This window comes from Apus apus, chromosome 10 (genome assembly GCF_020740795.1).
Source record: "Apus apus isolate bApuApu2 chromosome 10, bApuApu2.pri.cur, whole genome shotgun sequence".
Lineage (NCBI taxonomy): Eukaryota > Metazoa > Chordata > Aves > Apodiformes > Apodidae > Apus > Apus apus.
Window position 1 is genome coordinate 15,189,782 of NC_067291.1, and position 20,269 is coordinate 15,210,050.

The 20,269-nt window shown below is 45.6% G+C and overlaps 1 protein-coding gene across 1 annotated transcript in view; it reads left to right on the forward strand.

Annotated features, from left to right (window-relative positions):
* SLCO3A1 (solute carrier organic anion transporter family member 3A1) overlaps positions 1 to 20,269 on the forward strand; it is a 139,401-nt gene that overhangs the window by 104,999 nt on the left and 14,133 nt on the right. The window contains exons 3-8 of the mRNA XM_051628579.1: positions 72 to 170; positions 3,140 to 3,403; positions 11,212 to 11,376; positions 12,754 to 12,952; positions 13,853 to 13,991; positions 18,211 to 18,386. Of these exons, the coding sequence (XP_051484539.1) occupies positions 72 to 170; positions 3,140 to 3,403; positions 11,212 to 11,376; positions 12,754 to 12,952; positions 13,853 to 13,991; positions 18,211 to 18,386 (1,042 nt within the window). The remainder of the gene's footprint in view (positions 1 to 71; positions 171 to 3,139; positions 3,404 to 11,211; positions 11,377 to 12,753; positions 12,953 to 13,852; positions 13,992 to 18,210; positions 18,387 to 20,269) is intronic.

Consider the following 20,269-nt stretch of genomic DNA (forward strand, 5'->3'; position numbering starts at 1 on the left):
AGACAAGCAGAGCAGCTTGTAATGAATAACTTGAGCTTAGTACTAATTTTTTCTTTTCTCTCTCCTTGTAGGGATCCTGTTTACGATGCTGGTATTTGGACCAGCCTGTGGATTTATCTTGGGCTCCTTCTGTACCAAAATCTATGTGGATGCTGTCTTCATTGACACAAGTAAGGAGAACTGGATTTTGTTTCAAATTAAGTATGTTAATGTATCAGCAGGACAAAAGTGTTGGTGCTCACATGCTGGAAACTGCATCTCATTCCATCTTGAGTATCTGTGGCACGTATGGGTGTCACTTTTAGAGGGGTGTTATGACTGGGATTCAGAAGTTTTCAACTCTGTCCTGGTTCATAGTGGCTAAAATTTACTTCCTTCCATGGGCTTTTCTATTGCGAGATGAGTTTCAGCCCAGCTCTTAAAGAACAGCTTAAAATACCATTGTGGCAGGGCACACTGGCTAGCCATGGACTTAGACTTTCCAGGGAAGCTATGTCTACAGCATGGGATGAAATCTGGAGAGCTGCCATCCGCAGGACTCGGGAGGACCATCCAGGATCTCTAATGAACACACACCAGTAAAACCCATCCCCACCCAGCACCTTCTCGAATGACCCTGTCTGGATAGACAGACTCTGTCCCAGAGCATTATTGATTTTCCCAAGTTAGTGCTAATAATTGTTCACCTTGACTCTGCACTGGGTTAAGCGAAAGTGTTCACAAATACTCTTTTTGTTCATTAAGAAAAAAAAAAAAATCTGTTAATTCTTTTATTGCTACCTGCACTGTGTGCTGTTTGCCACTAGAGGGCAATGTGTAACAGCCTGTTCTCCACTGCTCCCTGAGCCTTTGGCTGCAGATGCAAACCTGATGTTTCATTCTTTTCTTTCGGTTGTTCAGATGCTTTTTCTACAGTTTTCAGCTCCATCCGATCTCGCAGGCTCTCATTCTGCTACACGGCTGTTGTCCCTTTTGAGGGTACATTCCAGTTCTTTGATGTTGCAAGTACATCTTCACAGGATGCATGTGGGTGGAGTTAAACCTTGCAGGACTCAGAACAGAATTGTGCAAATCTACTTTCTTAGCCGTGTACGTGGCCACTGAATAAATCCAAATAACACTGAACAAGAAGGAAAGAAGTATCTTTTTTGATGGCTGAGACATTTAGCTGCAACTTGGCCAAACACCACTTGCCCCCTTTGTTTTAGCAAAGATATGCCAAAGATTCACTTGGTCCTGTAGGCAGAGGAGCTTGCTTGAAGCCTGTTACATATTTAACCATTAAGTATAATTCATTTCAAAATATGGATGTGTGGAAGAAGATTCTTCTTCTCCCAGTAGGTGAATCACAGGGTGCTAAAAGTTTGTGAATGGATTAAAAAAAAACAACAATTGGATTAATTTATAGAAGAAAACATGAACACGACACCAAATCTAGCTTAGAAAATCCCTGAGCCACAAATCACAAGAACCAAAAGGAACAATGTCAGGAACATAGTGACTTGATTCTTGTGTACTTTCTGGGTATCTGCAGCTGGTTGCCATCAGATGCAAGATGCTGGCCTAGTTAAAACAGTTAATTGGATTGTGATCTGACCAGTTTTAATGTAAGACAAGACTCCATATTTACATCTCAAAAAGCCCCAGACAAATAACAGAGTGTTATTGCTGCAAAGCCTGGAGGGGCTGTGGTCTGCAGGTTACAAGGAGGATATGGAGCTTTCCAGCTGCAGGTCCAGCTGGCTTTGGCTGTGGTCCATCGCTGTCATGCAGAGGCAGGGACACACATGGCCTCTGTCTATTTTTGTGTGAGAAAACATTTCCATGTTGCTGTTGGCTTTGCCTTGCAGCTCAGGGCAGCATGAAGAGACCAAGTTGCAGTGAGTGAACCACGTCCTGCTTCCCATTTTGGGCAGGCGGCACGGGATGCCAGGGCACGCTGCTGCCCTGCCTTCTGTACAGCACCTGCTTCAGGAAGGAGATATGAGGGAGACCTTGGTTTACGTGGCTCTTCACGTGGCTGTGTTCCCAAGAGCTTGAAAAAGATGCGCTTCAGGCAGGAGGAAATAACAGTAGAAGAATCCAATTCCTCCAAAAGACTATTTTTCAAACTTTATATATATTTTAAAGCTACGTGTTACTTTCCCTAAGGAGAAAACAGTTTCCTTCTGTCTCTGTTTGAGAGACAACTTGATTGCCTCACTTGAGACAGATTTTTCAGAGTGCCAGTAACCAGACAGACATCATCAACAGAGGAACTTGTTATTCCAGCCACATAGAACTGGGTCTCCCCCAGAAGTTAGCTTCAGTACTGGGCACCCTCCACCAGCTCACCAAGCAGCTGTGGCAGTGAGGCTGCTGTTAAGAACATGGTTTCTTCTCTCCTGTTGCTTATTTTTGTTCCCCAAAACTGACTCCATCACTTTCTTTTTCCTTATCTCCACTGAGTGATGGCCTACAGCCTTTTACACTGCTCTTCTTCATTTTCTTAATTTTCTTCCTTCTCTACCTTTCTGAGCCCATTTGATGCAGTGGCTTGGTTTCTTTTCCAAAAATGAGGACTGTTTCAACTTCCCCACAGTCACAGTTGTCCATAAAGCCCATCTTTCCTTTGCTGAAAAGGACTGCAAATTCAAAGCAGGGACAGTATTGACATCCTGGGAAAAAAAAAAAAGAGTAAGCCAGGATGGAGGTGCAACATCCCTGTCTGTGCTGCTGCATCTCCAGGCAGGTCTTTGTGCCAGTAGGTATGTCATCTGTGTGTGCACATTTGCCACAGTGGGACAGGGATCTCCAAAACCTTGATATCAGCACGTGGGACACTGGTACCTGGCAGCTTCCTAGAGATGGCAGAACCAAAGACACTGGAGAGAAGCTCTGATTACAGGGTGTTGCAGAAGCTGGATATACCTTCTAGACAGACCAGGTGTTGCGTTGTCTGTCCTAAGGACCTCTTGGATGTAGAGGTCATTATGCACTGGTGGCTCACAGGGTGTGAGTCCCACCTTGTGTCTGGGAGCCTTTCACCAGCCAACAGCCCCCAGCAACGACCTTCCAGGTGTGGGATCATGAACATTAATGTCCTCTACTTCCTGCAACCAAGCCAGTGACCTATGTGTGTGTGTGTGTGCCCTTGCAGGCAAGCTGGACATCACCCCGGATGACCCTCGGTGGATCGGTGCGTGGTGGGGAGGCTTCCTGCTGTGTGGTGCCTTACTCTTCTTCGCGTCCCTGCCGATGTTCGGGTTCCCGCAGTCCTTGCCCCCGCGGCCGGAGCATCCTGGGGAGAGCGAGCAGGCCATGCTTCCCGAGAGGGACTACGAGAGACCCAAACCCAGCAACGGGGTCCTGCAGCACCCGCTGGATGGGGAGAGCAGCACGACCTGCTTCCAGCAGCTGCGAGGTGAGACACTGGCTCTTGTCACATGTACTGTGAGAGTCAGCGACAGATGAACAGATAGTTGGGTTTGTAATTGCTCTCTGATTTGAGCTAGCTACCTCTACCTCCCCCCCAACAAAAAAAAATCCCACAAAAATCTCAGTATCCTGAAATTTCAATCTCTAGCTTCTAATTATCTCTGGCATTGTCCTCATTTGAAAGAGAGACTTTGTTCCACTTGAACACTTGGGTTTTTTGAAAACTAGAAAGCCTCAGAAATGCACAATAGTCCTGTAGAGTTGATTAGAAAAACGAAGGGGAACACAGTTGCCAAAGCAATTCATGAAATTCTCTCCAGTCTACTGTCCTGCTCCTCCTCTGTGTCCCAAAACGGAGAGCAAGCCAGCAGAGGTGGTTAAAAGAAACTGGGAGCTCCCGGCATCTGAGCTGCAGCTTAGGCAGTCCCAGATAGAAACCAGAGATGCTGTGCACAGCTCTTAAACTGGTGTGGAGAAGAGGGAGATACCAGACCAGAACAGCAGCAAAGTGGCAGGGTGGAAGGTGGCTTGTGGCAAATTAAAGTAGAAAACCCCACATTGTGTCCTGCAGTGATGGAAGGAACCTGGATCTAATTAAGGTCAGCTAAAGATCCAGCATTTTGTGGGAGGGTGTTGGCAGATATCCTTCCTGTAAGCTGCACTGGGAAATTCTTCATCAGAGAGCACTGGTGGTTGCTTCCCACTCTCTGTCACTGTGGCAGAACAGGTTTCATTACTGCCTAATGCATTTTGATAAATGAGGACAAAATAACTTAGTCCTTGTGCAGTCACCTTAATTGGGAATTGAATGAGGTGTGAGTCGGAAGGAAAAAGAGACTTTATGGGGAAAACAATGTTTTCTTAAATATAAAAATGCCTTGAATAGTTGATGTGGTTGTTCATTAAGGGAAGGTCAAAGTTGTGAAATTTTGACTTGATGAGAAAATTAAATGGAAAGGGACAGGGATAAATTGTTTGAAAAATTGTCAGTAAAATTAATTTCTTCATCATTTCATCCTTGCTGCAAGAATTTTCTCAGGTTTGAGGAATAGGCTTTTCCCGTGGTGCATACATCTGGATAATTCTGTGGTGTTTGTCATGGACTCATCAGAGCATCTGCTTCTGGCCACGGAGTTTTTCAAATGGGCACTGGAAAATTTTGCAGGTTTTCATATAGAGGAATGAAATAATGTGGCAAGTCCCTGCTGCACAGAGGGACAGCAGTTCTTTCTGAGGATGATGCTGAGCAAGCCAAGTTTCTCACCCACAAGGCCATGGTGGTGTTGCTAGAGCATCTATTGCTCACTGAAGTAGAGAAATTGAACTTGGCACCACAGTCTTCCACATTAGCCTTCTCATTGCAGGTAACCCTGTTTTGAATCAGTCAGTATTCCGGAAATTGCTTTGTAGATGGACTTGGAAATATAATTTGCATCACATCAAATAAGCTAGGGAATGACCTTTTTAGTTATGCCTTTGAGGCTGGCACAGATGACAGAGTGCTGGTAGCTGACATCTCCTTTTCAAGTCCCTTGCCACTGTTGTCACAGTTGGAATGTGGTCAAGAGTCCTGTTTGCTGAAGTGCCTGCCTGGAGGAGATGTTCAGACATGTACCACCAGGGAAGGCAAACATGCCATGCTCATTCCTGATGAGCAGTGTTGAAGGTGGTGAGCTGAATCCCTCTCTGTATATACTTTATTTTGCCAGCAGCTGAAAAACAAGTACGCATTCCTACGTGGCAGGACCTTGTAAACCTTAATCTAGTTGTTGATTGTATAGTTCTTTCCTTTGGGGAAAGTTAGGCTGTTTAGCCTTTTTCCTAGGATAAAAAGGACTAGATAACTATATATAGAGGTTAAATGTATATATGTGCATGCATAAGTCTTCAGTCTTTGGGGTTTGCATGTATTTCTGAAGCTGAACAGTAGAGGAGGAACCTGTCCGAGGGGTTTGGGTTTGTGTGGCCACAACTCGTACTCCTTTTTAGCAAGTGTTATCTCTGCAGTTGTGTCCACCTCTTGTGCATACTATGAGGAGGAGTTGTTTCCCTGGGCTGATCATGTGAATACACTATATCAGCAGTGCATCCTTGGAGACTGAACCAAGTCTCCCTTTTGGCTGTTGAAGGGCTTTGATTATTTTTTTTTTCTTTCCGAGCGTTGCAGAGGCTGCTGCATGTTGAGTGGGTATGGCAGGAGAGGCAGCCAGGGTGGTGTCAGTTGGAGAGATGCTCCCAGCTGGGTCATGGCTGTCAGCAAGCAACAAGGCATGGCTGTCACGTGGGAAGATGCTCGAGACACTACAAGATTTGCTGAAAGCAGTGAGATGCAGAGCTGGATGAGATTTTTTTGCTTTCTCTAGCCTTAGCACACAGAAAAGAGAAGGCTAATACAAAAGCTACCTGCTGAAAGCGTAGGAGAGTCTTTTGCATTTCTATCAAGGTCTAAAGAGGAGGGAGGACCCAGCTTTTGGGAAACCACAGCATCTCTTCCTGCAGGGAATTTTCATACTAGGAGAAGCAGCATCCTTAGGAATAGCTTCAGACTTGAAACAAAAACTGTACCTTTGAAAAGGGGAAGAGGCAACAAAAGGAAGTGGAGGTGGTGAACGGCTGCTGCTCCTGCTCTGCACCACGGCACTGGCAGAGGTGTGGTGGCTCAGGGACAGTCCTGGGAGGTGCTAATCATTGCTAAACTGGCCTATGAAAGCTGCATCACTTTACCTGAACAGTACTTGAGTTAAGCAATGCAAGTCCATTTGGAAGCCCAGGGAAGTGAAGGATGAATAGCAGGGAGAGGATGGATAAATGCTGCCATTGCTCTTTGCTCTTGGCTGGCAGCCTGGCAGGATCGTTCCAGTCCTGCACGCTCCGTATGGGCTGTGAAAGCAAGTCAGGCATGGGCTGAATTTGCTTTCCTACCTCTGGTCTGCTGTGGGGACCTCTCTGCTATTTGGGGCCAGAGACAATGCTCAGCTGTGTCAGGGCACCTGTGGCCTCTGCTCGTGTCTGTCCAGCATCTGCCCTCTCACTCAGTGTTAACATGCTGCCTCTAACCCACCACCTGCTCCCGGACGTGCTTGGAAATATTGTGTTAAAATAATTTTTTTTCATAAAGCAATGTCACTTCTACTGAATTGAGCGGTCAGTTCAGGTGGAATTTGGTTTCAAAATGCTTCCTTGGCTTTATCTTTAACACCCCTGAAACGTTCTGCTCTAAAAGCATTTTGTTTTGCAATGATTTAAATCAGAAATTCATTACATTCTGCCTGTTTGTCTAGTGAGAGATTAAAAACCTAAAGGGATTGAAACTGATACAGAATCCTTCAGGTTTGGAGAGAGAAGCTCATTCACATGGAATTAAAAGAAAACTTACTGTGGAATTAAATGAATTTCAAAACCACAAATTCCCTGGGTTTGGAAACATTTTGGTTTCTGTCCAGCTCCATTTCCAAGAGTGTAGGAGAGTGGGGATGTACAGCTGACAGCTGTCTTGTCTTCTGTTCAGTTCCTTCCTGCTCTGTGTACCAATCTGCTGAATACCTAGAGAGGGAGCTGCTCTGAATCCTGGATTTCTCTCCCCAAAAGTGCTCTCTGGGAGCAGACACATAGCACTGGGACAGAAGCTCCCAGCAGCACAAGGGAGGTCCCAGGCCATGGAGACCCAGTATTCCTTTGTGGGACATCATAGGATGGAGCAGGATTAATGGCTAACAAAAGCAGTTTTAGATTCCTGGCTGTAATGGCTGATAGTGACAACCTTTTTGAACAGGACTCCATCTGTACCTTCCTTCCTGGCCATAATGGTAAGTCTTTAGCCCATACCCAGATGGCTACCATAACCTTTTTGGATTTGGGTCTTGGCTCCCTACCAACATCTAAAAGGCTTTCTGAGAAATCCTAATCTTAGGAAGTGGTGAGTGATCATAAAAGGCCCTGCATCAGGTCCCATCAGTCCCTGAATTTCCTTTGGCTTGGATTCCATGATGGGTTCTTCTTGGCTGTTCAAAGACAGCACCCTTATTTCAGAAGCTTTGATTAATTCAGAAAGGCCTTCAGACTGCATGTTTTGGGGCAGAAGCTGGGCAGTAGCTGAGGTCAAGCAGAGTATGTCTGTCTCTGAAAAGATCCTGGGCCCTGGCATGACCTCCATGACGTGGGTGAGGGAGGTTTCTGTACCTCTCTGAAGTCAAGCAAGAGCAGTTCCTGGAGGCAAGATGATATGGATGGAGAGCAGGTCTTTCTAGTCTGAGAACGTTACTGTTGCTTCAAGCCCAGGTCTGTAGAGCAGTGTCTTGGACACAGCTGTCATCCTTTTACTTCCTAACCTTTGTGATACTAATTTTGCTAAAGCCTCATGGACTTTGGCATTTTAGACTCACCTGAAATATCTCCAGTGCCTCTTCCCTTACTTCATCTCCTTTTATAGGAGCTGTCTCTTTCCAGGAGATGTTTTCTTCTTGCTGCCTGCACTGTTTTCTTCATCCCTTATGGCAACTTTGCTTTTTGTTTTCTATTCAAATCTGAGATTTGCTGCCTACGTTGCTGTTAGAAAGCAGCATTTTGGCTGAACACTATATTTCACCTATCCTAGGTGGACTGGGCTGTAAACCCCCCTCTAATTTATTACTTTACTTTCTGTGTTCCTCATCTTTACTGCAAATTGAAAACATGTCTCTGTAGGGTGCTCCAACTGGAAAAAAGAGGCCTCGGTGACTGTAATGCTCCAAACAATTCATTTCAAGCACCAACGTGATGATTATAGTTTGTCGTTTCTAGAGAGTAGTTAAACCTTGTGTAATGAGGTTGCCAATTATCCCTGGTACTCCCCAACGTTTAGTGACAAATCAAAGCTACTTGGTGTACATAAGTGTGTCTATTTTCAAGCCTGTGGCCTGTCACCCACAGCAGGAGATAGGGAAGATGCTTGATGCCCTGATGGGTGTTGGTTGGGGTGTTAAAAAGTGGGAAGTCAAGGGATTAACAGGGGTGTTGGAGAGCTTTGGGACATCCTTCTGAGTCTCTTCCAAGTTGTGAATGATCCTGTGACCAACACTGCACATGGATGGTCTAAAGAGTTGGGTTTTAAGTACTTCAGCAGTGAAAAGAGGCTGATGTGATTTTTTGAGTGTCTTTTTATTCACAAAGACCAAAGTGCCGCTACAACGTGTTCAGCTATTATCTGGGCCAACAAGGTGCAGAGAACTTTTATCGTGACTTTTGCTGGGATCAGCTCCAGTGAAGAAGTGCCATGCTTAGCTGTTGTGTTCCCCAGGGCTTCACTGTCCCCCATCAGATGTTTTCCATTCCCCCTTCATACCCAGCACCATATGCCAGGCAGCTGAAAGCATGTCACTCTAGTCTACTGAGAGATTTTTAAATTTCACTGCTGACTTTTAATCTTGTTCCCAGAGGTATTTCACCCCAGGAACTGAGACAGATAAGGCAGCAGCAGGTGTCAAAATGATTCATCTTAACGGGTGGCAGTGGCAAGATGAGAGGATATTCATTTGTATGGGGAGTGTTTTGTCATTTCCCTTAGAAAATGAAAGGGAACGAGCTGGCCCTGGCTGAGGAGATGGTGGAGGCTGTCTGGCATTGCCTGCATTGCCTCTGCACTCATTGCACTGGGTTTAGTGTTGTATCCTCCAGCTGGGACAGAGCTCTGTTGCAGCAGATGGTGGTCAAACATGCAGTGGAGGAGGACGAGATCTGTCCCAGAAAACTCACACTCTGATACAGGGAGACGAAATAATGACAAAGGGATGGAACTCATAGCTCAGCACTGCCAGGCAAGACAGTCACAAGGGTCTCCTCTCTTGAGTGAGATGGAGCAGTAAATGCAGAATTTTTACTGTCCCTCACCAAGTACAAAGGATGGATTTTGACCTGGGTCATGCATGATGGTTGGGTACCAGCCTTGCCGGCTTCAGAAATAAACGTCCACGATCTTTAATTCTCTTCTGCAAATGACAGGCTGTCATTGTTATTACTTAGTGGATAAAGTTAGAGGCAGACCTTTGTGTCTTTGCATTTGAATTGGCACAAAGCTACATCTCGAGGAATCCATTAATCTCAAACAAACTGAACTCAGGAGGCACAACAGGCATTAATACCTTAAATATGGCTTTTCAAGCTCAGTGTTGCCAAGTCCACCTTTGCATTTTCCCTCCTTTTCCTGGCAAGAAGGGGAAGTTCTGTAGGTGGCCAAGAAAGAACTGAAGGAGTCAGCAGGTGTCTTCTGAGATCTATCTACATCTGAATCCCCCCACCCCCGTTCCACCCTCCCAGTGTTTTTTTTCCACCTATTTTTTTTTCTTTTCGTTCTTCTAAAAAAGTACTATGCCTCCTGCAACTTCCATTATGTTCAGCAAATCCTCAGGAAGGAAGAATTTTTTGCAGCACAATAAAAGATTTTATACATAAAGAGACTAGAAACTGTGGAGTCACCCCTTCCAAAAAGGTTAGAACAAACTTAATTATAACCCTTTCTGCCCAACCCCACCAAAGAAAGAACCAAAGAAACCCAAGTAGACCCTTGACAAAGAGCTGTGCCTTCACTTGATGAGGCCAGTGCAGTTAGATTTTGCACCAAAAAAAGCTCTAAGGGAAAACAAAAGTCAACACCAGAGCAATCTGTCATCTGCCAGACCCTGGTACACCATCGGGGATGAGGAGGATGGATTTTCAAAATGCAAATTGGGGTCCATTGAGGCTTCACTACACTTCAGCAAGGTAATTTTCAAACTTAATGATTTTCACATTTAATTCAGGGAGAAATTAGTCATCAGCTATTGAGACAAAGCAAGGTTCTCTTCTGTACTGGGATGCTCTTCAAGCTGTGTTATCTCGGCAATAATTAAAATGTTCGCTGAAGTAGAAAATGGGCTATCTGATTCATTAGCCAGATTTCCCCTTGTCAGGTAACTCATGTTTGCTTATCTGAAATAGAGACGGGCTTGGAGAGGACTCTGGACACTAATGGCTCAGGAGGGAGCAGGAAGGGATCAGGAAACTAAAGTGTGTATGCATCTTACACAGTGAATAACTCAGTGTGTCCTCTTCCACCCTTGTAGGCTCAAAAGCTGGTAGGGTCTGCATGGAAGGCGTCTCTTGGCTAGTGAAGCTCTGGTTTATGGGAACTTGCTGGCTAATGTGCCTATCCCAGACACAAGGTCACTTGTGCCTGTGGTGGCCATGGTCCCAGGCTATGCAGGAGAATTTCGGCTGGCACCCAACTGTGCCACAAGCTGCCTCTCAGCAAGCAAGCCAGTGTTATATGGGAATAAGAAAATGAAGCAAATTTGGATGGCAGGAGAAGGAAAGGCCAAGTGTGAGCTGGGTTAGCTTGTGTCTAAAAGCTTGTGAGAGTGCAGTGCTGAGTACAGTACTCAGGTCCCCCATTGGCTGGGTCAGCATTGTTCATGGGGAGCAGGTAGGGAAAGGCAAAGGAGAAAGAATACTAGGCTTTGATTGACCTTCCTATGGGGAAACAAAAGCAATATTGGAAAACACTGATCTTTCAGAACTTCAAAATCATTTGTAAGATGTAAGCGTGATGCAAGTAAGGTGCAACACGGGTGACTTCTTTTTGCACCCTCCTGGTATCTGAATCTTTAGATGGCACTGTTTTGTTGTTTCACTTCATTCTGGTCTTGCCACATTTCAACCAGCTTGTCTGTGCAGAATAGAAAATTACTCCTGATTTTAAATGAGTTTGTCCTGCAGCAGAGCAGCAAGGCACCTCCAGTAGAGTGTACGCGAAAACACCTCTCCCTTTTTCTTCTCTTCTAGTGATCCCCAAAGTAACTAAGCACTTGCTCTCCAATCCGGTCTTCACCTGCATCATCCTAGCAGCCTGCATGGAGATTGCAGTGGTGGCTGGCTTTGCAGCCTTCCTGGGAAAGTACCTGGAGCAGCAGTTCAACCTCACCACCTCATCTGCCAACCAGCTCCTGGGTGAGTAACCAAATATCAGCATCCAAAGGCATTTAAAAGTGTTCAGCGTGGCTGGTAAATGCAACCAGTCTCACTGCTTGGTCTGCCCAAGAAGTGACTTGCCCAACATTTAGAAATGTATCTGACTGTGGGAGTGCTGGGCTCCAGCTGTGCCTGGGCTGCAGAGCCCAGGGTAGACCTCCAGCATCCTCGGTTGCACTTTCCACTGCAGCCCGCTGAAATCACTTCACCTATAACTGAGCCCCTTTGTGAGAAGTGCTATGATGCAGCCAGGCTGTGAAAGTCTGTGATGGCCCTGAAGCGCAGCAGAAATCCCAACCAAACTGGGCCATTTGGTTGCCCAAGACTGCAGTTGCTTGCTAAGTGATAGGGCTGCTCATCGAACTGATTGTCTTACGGTTTAGGTATCTCAGAGTTCTGTAGCCCATCTCCATTTGGGTTAAGAAACTCAGTTCCTCCTATTTGTCCCTCCTTTCCCATTGGACAGGACATGACAGGATTGCAGCCAGCAGTTCAAATACCTGAACTAGTACACCTTGGTTGTCTTTCAAATGCCCCTTCTCTCTGACCACACTATGCTGCTGCAGTTTCCCATATATACATTTCCCAATGTTCATTCACTCCCTGTCAGGACACTCATGCACAGGCAGGTTCTTCATTTGTTTTCTCCTGCTGCTCATTCCCAAGCAGGCCCAGCAATTTGTTGATGACAGCCGTTCTCTCGGCAGCACCCAATTAAGGTATCTGTGAGTTGATCTTGGATGATCAGCAACCAGAGCTTGCCAGATGGGCAGCTGGCAGTGATCTGTCAAAAACTGGGACATCATGAAATGAGTGAATCTTAATATCAAAATAAGGAGCTTGCAAGCTGCTCTCCTGGCAGTTATTTATTTTCCTGTTGAACTTACTGATATCTTCTGGTTTTTGCATGGTTTGGAAAAACTTCATCTTTTCAAATGTGACTGTTGGCTAATCTTTGAAATCAGACTACTGTGAAGTATACCAAGCTAGGCTCATCCAAAGCCTTGTGTAGACCTCAGAAAATTCTCTACTTTATTTGTCTGCCAACTGTTGCAAGGAAGCATTAGAGATGATGCTGCTTAGAGTAGGATAGGCCAATTTCAGTGATTTTTGCATCTGTCTCCACTCTGGATGAGAGCTGAAAGATCTGGCTTCCTCTGTGCAATGTAGCATATCCGTTTGCCTCCATTCCTCTCTTTTTGGGCAACCCCAACTTGGTGCTACTCTAGCACTTGGTCATTACATGGTTTCCCCGTGACAGTGCACAGATCTCTCTGCTGGGAAGTAGAAAGTTGTAATAATGTAGTTTGCTGAGCCTCACTCACACTCGTTACTAACTGATTTTTCCTCTTACAGGAATGACAGCAATCCCCTGTGCGTGTCTGGGCATATTCTTGGGTGGCCTCTTGGTGAAGAAGCTCAGCCTGTCTGCTCTGGGAGCCATCAGGATGGCCATGCTGGTGAACCTGGTGTCCACAGCTTGCTATGTGTCTTTCCTGTTCTTGGGATGTGACACAGGACCTGTGGCAGGGGTTACTGTTCCCTATGGAAACAAGTGAGTTTCAGGGTCTCAAACAGCCTTACCAACATAAATGCCATGTTATTGTTCCTGTCAAGCAGCCTTCAGGCAGTGCTGGTTCTTAAATAACCATATAGAACAAGCAAATAGAAGGCAAGATCATATAGGGCTCTTATTTTGGGAGGTTTTCATGCCACTCACTGCTGTGAGAGTTGAGTACCTGTAGCTGATACTGGAGTTTTACTAAAATCCTTCAAACTGAATTACAAGGTGCCAAACTTATTTCTGCACCTGTGGCCACCTACGTAGCGTTGGGTCCACCACACCGTCTGGTTTCTCCTGGCAGCAAAGGACATACGCTGCTCTGTGTGGTGATCTAAATGCCTGAGGGGAATTTGTAGAGCCAGGTTTTAGATGCCTGGAAACTCAGATATGGTGAGGAGAGCGTACGTGTGGCTCCAGGCCCATTTTGATGGGAGAAGTGAGGCACATGGTGCCCTGTAGTATTCACAGGACTTGAAGAGAGTTGCTCTGTTTTCTTTTCTGGTGCTCCCCTACGTGCACAGTATGTAGCTCTTTAGAATATCACAGCTTCAGGCTCTCAGCTCCTCATGGTTACTGTTCTAGAAAAATACAGAACAATCTCCACAATATCTCTTTGAGTTTCCATGGGCTTCTTATTGTGGTAACAAGACAGCCCAAGCTACACATTAGATTCCCTGTAGCAGAGTGATAGTGGCATTTGTGTCCCCAAGCAGAGGGTGTAACCTTTCTTTTTTAAACCTGGGACTCAGCTAGCCTGCCCACTGCTTTTTGTAATTTGTTTGCCCTAATTACTCCCCTTCAAAGCCATCTTTGTGTGGCCCTGATTGGAAAAGCTGGGCGGTACCATTACACTGATGGCTGATATAATTTCTCCTCCTATTTCTTTTCCAGCTCAACTCCAACCTCATCTCTGGACCCATATTCCCCCTGCAATAACAACTGTGAATGCCAAACTGATTCCTTCACTCCAGTCTGTGGGGCAGATGGGATCACATACTTATCTGCCTGCTTTGCTGGCTGCAGCAGCACGGTGAGTGGGCAGGTCCCAGGAGCTCCTGCCTGTAGGAACGATTCTGTGAGAGCAAGTGTGTGAGGTTAGAGTGTACCTGGTAGAGTAGTTCACTTACATCCAGCAGTAGTTACACCCCCGGAAGCTAACCTGACACCTCAGATGGGCCTGAACCACTGCTGTTTTTCACATTGTTGTGTAAATGCACACTGACTCTGGCAGCAGTCTGCCAGGATCACCCACAAAGCAGGATGGGATTTCCCATTCTCCTCCTCCTTCTTTGGTCTTTCTCCTCTGCAGAGGAACTAGAGGACATCTACAGTTTGCCACTGGTAAAACCCAGATTCTCCATGGGAGCTCACTAGCCTGGGCTGTGGGACCAGCTTCTCTTTTCTCCTGCAGCTCCCTATCTCCCTGCATCTCCACCTGCCCATGTTTGCCCTGTCCAATCCTCATATTCTTTTTTCTTTTGCTCTTTTCCTGAATCTGGGTCCTAGACACATACAACAAGATCCTGGTTCAATTCACCCTTGTGAATGGAGCTTTCCTCCCACTCTTCTTCCTTCTCTCTCCCTGCCTTGCTCTAAGGCAGATGTCACAAGGGAGCAGAGGCTCCATCCAGAGACATTCTGCATTTTTCAGTTCTCAATATCTAAGAATTTATTTCCTTCAGAAAACTCTTAAAGACCAAATCATGTCTGTGTAAAAAAGATGTGGTGGATTTTTAACATTATCCTAAAAGCCTGCTTTCCATTTTTTGCCACTGAAACACTAATGTCTTCTGAGTTATGCTGAAAATGAGTGTCTGCCACTGCCATGGGTGGGAACAGGTGGGGTTCCTGGGGTCCTCCACATAATGCCTGTGTGGAGCCCATGGGAGGTCAGCCTTGATGCAGTGACCATTTGCAGCTGCAGGGACATCAACACTCACCACATGCAATTATCCCTCCATGGCTTCACCCTTCCTTTGCAAGGAGACATCAAAGTTCCCTTTCTAAACTGCCTGCAAGTGCCAGTGAGCAGAAGTGCAAGCTCGCTGCTACCAAGTGCAGCCTCACGGCCCAGGTGACCTGGGAGTTCATCCTCCTTAAGCCTCTTTTCTCCCTAGCTCCCACTCCAGCCTTGGAGGCATAGGCATCCCTTTGAAATAGAACAGTTTCAAGATGCTTTCAGCAACGCTGCAAGGCACTCCACGGGTGTGTGGCACATACAAAGGTGTTACCTCCTGCCTCCTCCTCCTCCCAACAAGAGACAGTCAACACCTGGGATGGCAACACAATCATTTTAACAAGAAGCCAGCTTGCACAGAACACACAGAATAGTGTCTCGCCAGTTCACAGAGCCCTTAGCAAGAACACAGCCAGTGCAGTCCGTGGCTGGAGTGTGGGAGTGACCTCCTTGCTGTGTGGCTCAGGGCAAAGCTCTGGCTCCTCTGAAAGGAGCACAGTAATGAAAATTCAGCTCTGCCCTCTCAGTCTGCAGCTGCCTGACCTCATGCTCTACAAGAGCAAACCGCTGAGCAAAAACCTTACTCTCCCTCATGCTCTCTCTTACTTATTCTTTCTTATTTTCCCTTTTCATCATCATCTCAGGATTCTTTTCATCCCTGTGTTTTGTGGGGTTTTTGCAGTAAAGTTTTGAACATAAAATTAGTGAAGCAACAGCATCCTCTGCAAAGGGCATTAGCAAGAATTATGGACCAGTTTGGCCATGCAGTGGCCCCGAGGCAAAGCCAAATTGCCAAACCAGGTTTCAAACCCATAATCCAGGTAATGACCTGTCTAGAGGGTCTTGTGAATCTTATATGCTTGTGATGAGCCAAGGGTTGCTTTTTACTGGGACATAAAATTCTCTGAATGCTTTATTTAACTTTACTGTATTGGACGTTTCTGAGTGCCTCTCTCTGCTTCTCCTCTGTGAACAATTTCTAAAAGCAATGTCTACCTCAGTTAGTTTTTTCTTTTGAGCTCTGGCACCCTCAGGAATTTCTCTTCCAATCCATTCCTGAGTGTGACCCTTGAGCATGAAGCCTTCAATTGTGCATCTTGTTGGTTTGATGCCATTGCTTCTCTGTGTCCTTCTTTTGTCTGGAGACACATGAATTCCAGCCTGGCATTACCATGCTGGCATCTCATGGCTTTGCACTTGAAATACCAGCCTGTCCCTTCCCTGGCTCTGACAGGGTTTAAAACACTGAGTAATTAAAAACATAAGTAATTTGCTTAGATAATTACCCCAAACTTAGCTGTTAGAAGGTGAAATTCTGCATCTGTGTGGCTTCACGTGCACACAGAAATCTGGGTGTATAAGCTGCTGGGCAGAGGAAGGCTGTGATAATGTGTGATTGAATGCAGTGAGGTTGCAGACGAGAATCTATAGCAATTTGGCACAGATAGCAAAAAATGTCTCTTCACAGGACAAAGGTGAAACTCCACCTTTGATGTGTCCTTGTTTGATGTCTGTGACTTGTATAGTTTGTCAGTAATAAAAGATCAAAGATGTCCCAGGTAAGGATGAGGTGCAACACTAAGCAAGCAGATGTAGTTGGTACAAAGTGTTCACACTGTTTTGTACCAAAACAGTCAAAAAAGCAGAGTGAGGGGCAAAGTTTCAGGCAATGGAGTTGGGGACCTGCCTCATGGTTTGTAAGAAATCACACCAGTGGGAGGAGAATCTGTCCCACCATTGCCAGAAAAAGGTACTTTCTCTTTATTGATGAGAGCCCATGGGGAATAAGCAGCTAGTTCTGCATGTTGGGAATTTTGTGCCAAGATATTTCAGTGTAGGCAAGTACTTTCCTGGACTTGAGTTTTAATCCATAGAGCTGTGTCCAGTCTGGTTGCTGGCAATGCACTGCAGTAAGAGCCAGGAACTGCAAATTCCTGTTGCCTCTGTGCAAACACCACTGCAGTGATGATAATCATCACCATCTCAAAGCCTTCAGGTGGCAGCTTCTAACTCACAGCACTGAAATTTGTTATGTTAATTATTGTTAGACAGCCAGAAAGGCACCTGCTTGTCTGCTCCAGCTCCCCTAGAGTTCTGCAGTGCAGTCTCTCTTGCCCTCTGTGCACTTATTTGGAAGAAAATAATTTGACTCCTGTGCAGAAGTAAGAGATTGGTGTCAGAAAGGCTAGAGTAGTGTTCCTACAGATCCTTATCTTTCGAGGCAGTGAACCAGAAAGTGTGTTTTTGGATGGTCCTAAGGGGGACTAGCAGAAAAGCAAAGGAATTTCAGCTTGAATGTGGTAGGGGGGAAGAGGAGGTGATTTAGTTGTTTTTCAGTGTTTTATTTTATGGTGTTACTCCTCTTACAAACATGTGACCTGCAAACCCAACGCGTTGATGAAGACAAGCCATGAATCATTTATGATTGCTTTGTTCTGTATTCGTTAAGGGATTTCTTGGTAGTATTGTGTGCCTTAATTGCACTGACATCTTCCACTCAGAAATTCAGGAGGGCAAGTTGGAAAATAAAAAAATATATAAATCCCTAAATCCATGACTGGCAGGAAAAGCTTCTTTTCACATTCTGCTCTTGCTGAAGAGATCAAAGAAAAATGCAGTAGTTTTGCCCTCCTTGTGATCACATATTGATAAAGTTTATCTTGCCTGACTTCAGCTGTTAGCTCGACACAAATCCCTCTGAACCAGATGTCATTTATTAGCTTGTAGTGCACTTGAGTCCAGCGGTGTCTGTGCCACCAATCTGTGATAGTTCAGCTCTTGATGAGCTGCAGCATCTATCATGGGTGGCTCCTTCCCAGAATTCCAGGCACTGGGAGCAAGCACTGAACCTGCAGCCACCAACAGAGCTGTAGATTTACCTGCTTTTAATGTACTTCAGTTTAATTGCAACAGCCAAGAGGACAGAGGTAAATAACAAAGTAATTAGAACCATAATTTGGGGATCTTCCTTGTCACAGGGATACAGATCATTTCTTTATTCTCCTCCAAAGGGGTATAACTTGGTGATAATTTTGTTGCAGTGACATTTATGGAAGAGACTTGAAAGGAGCAGAAGAAACAAGCCAAGGGACAGCCTCTCCCTTGCTGGTAGCATGCATCAGAGCTGACATGCTTCTGAAATCCTTTCCAATCCCTCCTCAAACAAGCACTTAGGAGTTACTTAATTGACTGCTAGAGGATTCAGAGTTGCTGTTGGCAAGCCCTCATTACAGAGGGCAGGTGGTGGGGACCACGGCTCTTGCTCCTCCTGAACCCCTGTGCTCCTTCACAGAATCTCAGTGGCTGTTCGTGCCTCACCTCGGTCCCTGCCGAAAATGCCACCGTCGTTCCCGGCAAATGCCCCAGTCCCGGCTGCGAAGAGGCCTTCTTGACATTCCTCTGCGTGATGTGTGTTTGCAGCATGATTGGGGCCATGGCGCAGACACCGTCTGTCATCATCCTCATCAGGTAGGACCTGTGCTGGGGAGAACCCATGAGCTGGCTGGGGCCTGCTCTCGGGCTGGGAGGGACCGAGGGCGGCTGCAGGGAGCCAGGGGGCCCACACAGCTCCTGGCCTCGGCCTTTACGGCTGCACGTCCTCGTACCACAGAACATACAGGGATTGCTCAAGTACAGCTTAGGTGGAATACAAGTGAGGTGCGACTGGGCTTGCAAGCAAAGAAGATCCCTGCAGGGGTGATGCAAAGAAAGGTGGCAGTCTTGTTCTTACCAAGGCTGGGATTAGCATGGGAAGGGAGATCCAGAAGTGTAGTTTCCTGTCCCGGTAGTAAGGACGTTACAGCTGCATCAGGAAAGGGGCAGAATTGCAGGCCCGTGTTCTCGGTATTTATTGGCTTAATAAGATACCTCTAGAGATGGCTTGGAGGTCTTACAAACTGTGGAGGAATGAAAGGCTGCAGCAAAGGCAGCCTTTGGTCAATACTTCCCTGGCTAGAGTTTAACTTCTCTAACAGTGGACCAAGTCCAAGAACAGAAGAAACTTGAAAGTCTGAAGGACAACTCTGAGTAAGCCAATATGAATAGATGTGGGAAAGTAGCTTATTCAAATAACTGACCTTGTGTTATTTCCAGACACGCGGAACACTTCACCTTATGATAGATGCATATATCTAAGACCACGTTTATCTGTCTGGGCTATCACTTATTGAGAATAGTAACCAGAGGCATAAATAGCAGATCCATTCTGTTGCCTAGAAAATTCCAATAAAATTCAATCAATAAGGTCTGTATTAGAAACACAGTCTTGAGTGGATCTCGGACAGAACAGCTCTGTGAGGGCATGTCTCCCTGCAGGATACAAAATGAGATATTCCACTACAAGTTTGTTTCTCTCTTTGCATCTACAGTAGCTAAAGGGAAATCAAATTTCTTGTTATAGAGATTGTGGCAAAAGTAATTTGAAGTTTGAAGAGTTCTTTGCTCAGGGGAGTTGCCAGCACCTGTAGGATCCTGAATAGAGGCACCCTATTGTCAACTTCAAATGAGATAAGCCAGTCGCTAGCCAGGAAGAATACAAGGAAATAAGAAAAGGAAGGGAATATTAAAAACATTCCCCTCACAGCTGTAGGAAATAAACAGTTCACACACCCAAAGTAGTAACTGCAGTCCCCTCAGAATCACTGATAGCCACTAGTATGTACAGGGAAGAGCTACTCACCATATACCACATCATGCTCCCTTGCAACTGATGTCTAGTATTGCTAAAAGAAAGCTTTGGCATATGAGTGTGTCCCTGCTGTCCATGGTAGTTGACAAGTGGCATTGGCAGGTCTTGTGGTTGATTTTATTAACTTCAGTGTCTACAAAATAGATATTTTGTCTAGGCAAGCCATTTGTTCACTGCTGTAGTCAGTGAGAAAAGGAGATGTCTCCAGGTGGCAACTTTTACTCCACTCTAAGGTACGGGGGTTGGCTTCAGTCTTAAATACAAAAAGGTGAACTGATGGACACCACCACTGATTAAAAACCCACGGTGAAAATTTCACACAATAATATATTTTTTCCATAAAATAAACTTTGATACTCCTTGTTTCCTTCATTTGCTACCCACCTCTGGAATCCTCTTTGTGCCAAGCCACTAAACACTGGAGCATTTTTCTGAGGGTAGATGCTTCAAGGCATTAAATCTTTGCATCAGGCCTGGGTGTCTGCTTGAAGACTGCTGAAATTCAGCCAGAGGTCAGAGGCTTCATGCAGGAGTCATGCTATGGTGTTACCTGGCCAGGGTAATGAAGGCAGGTGATCAGAATGGTTTTCTCTTAAATTAAAACCTGTTGCCGTTCCTGGCTGTTTCATCAGTATTATCTGACTCCCCTGCAATGTATGCAGAG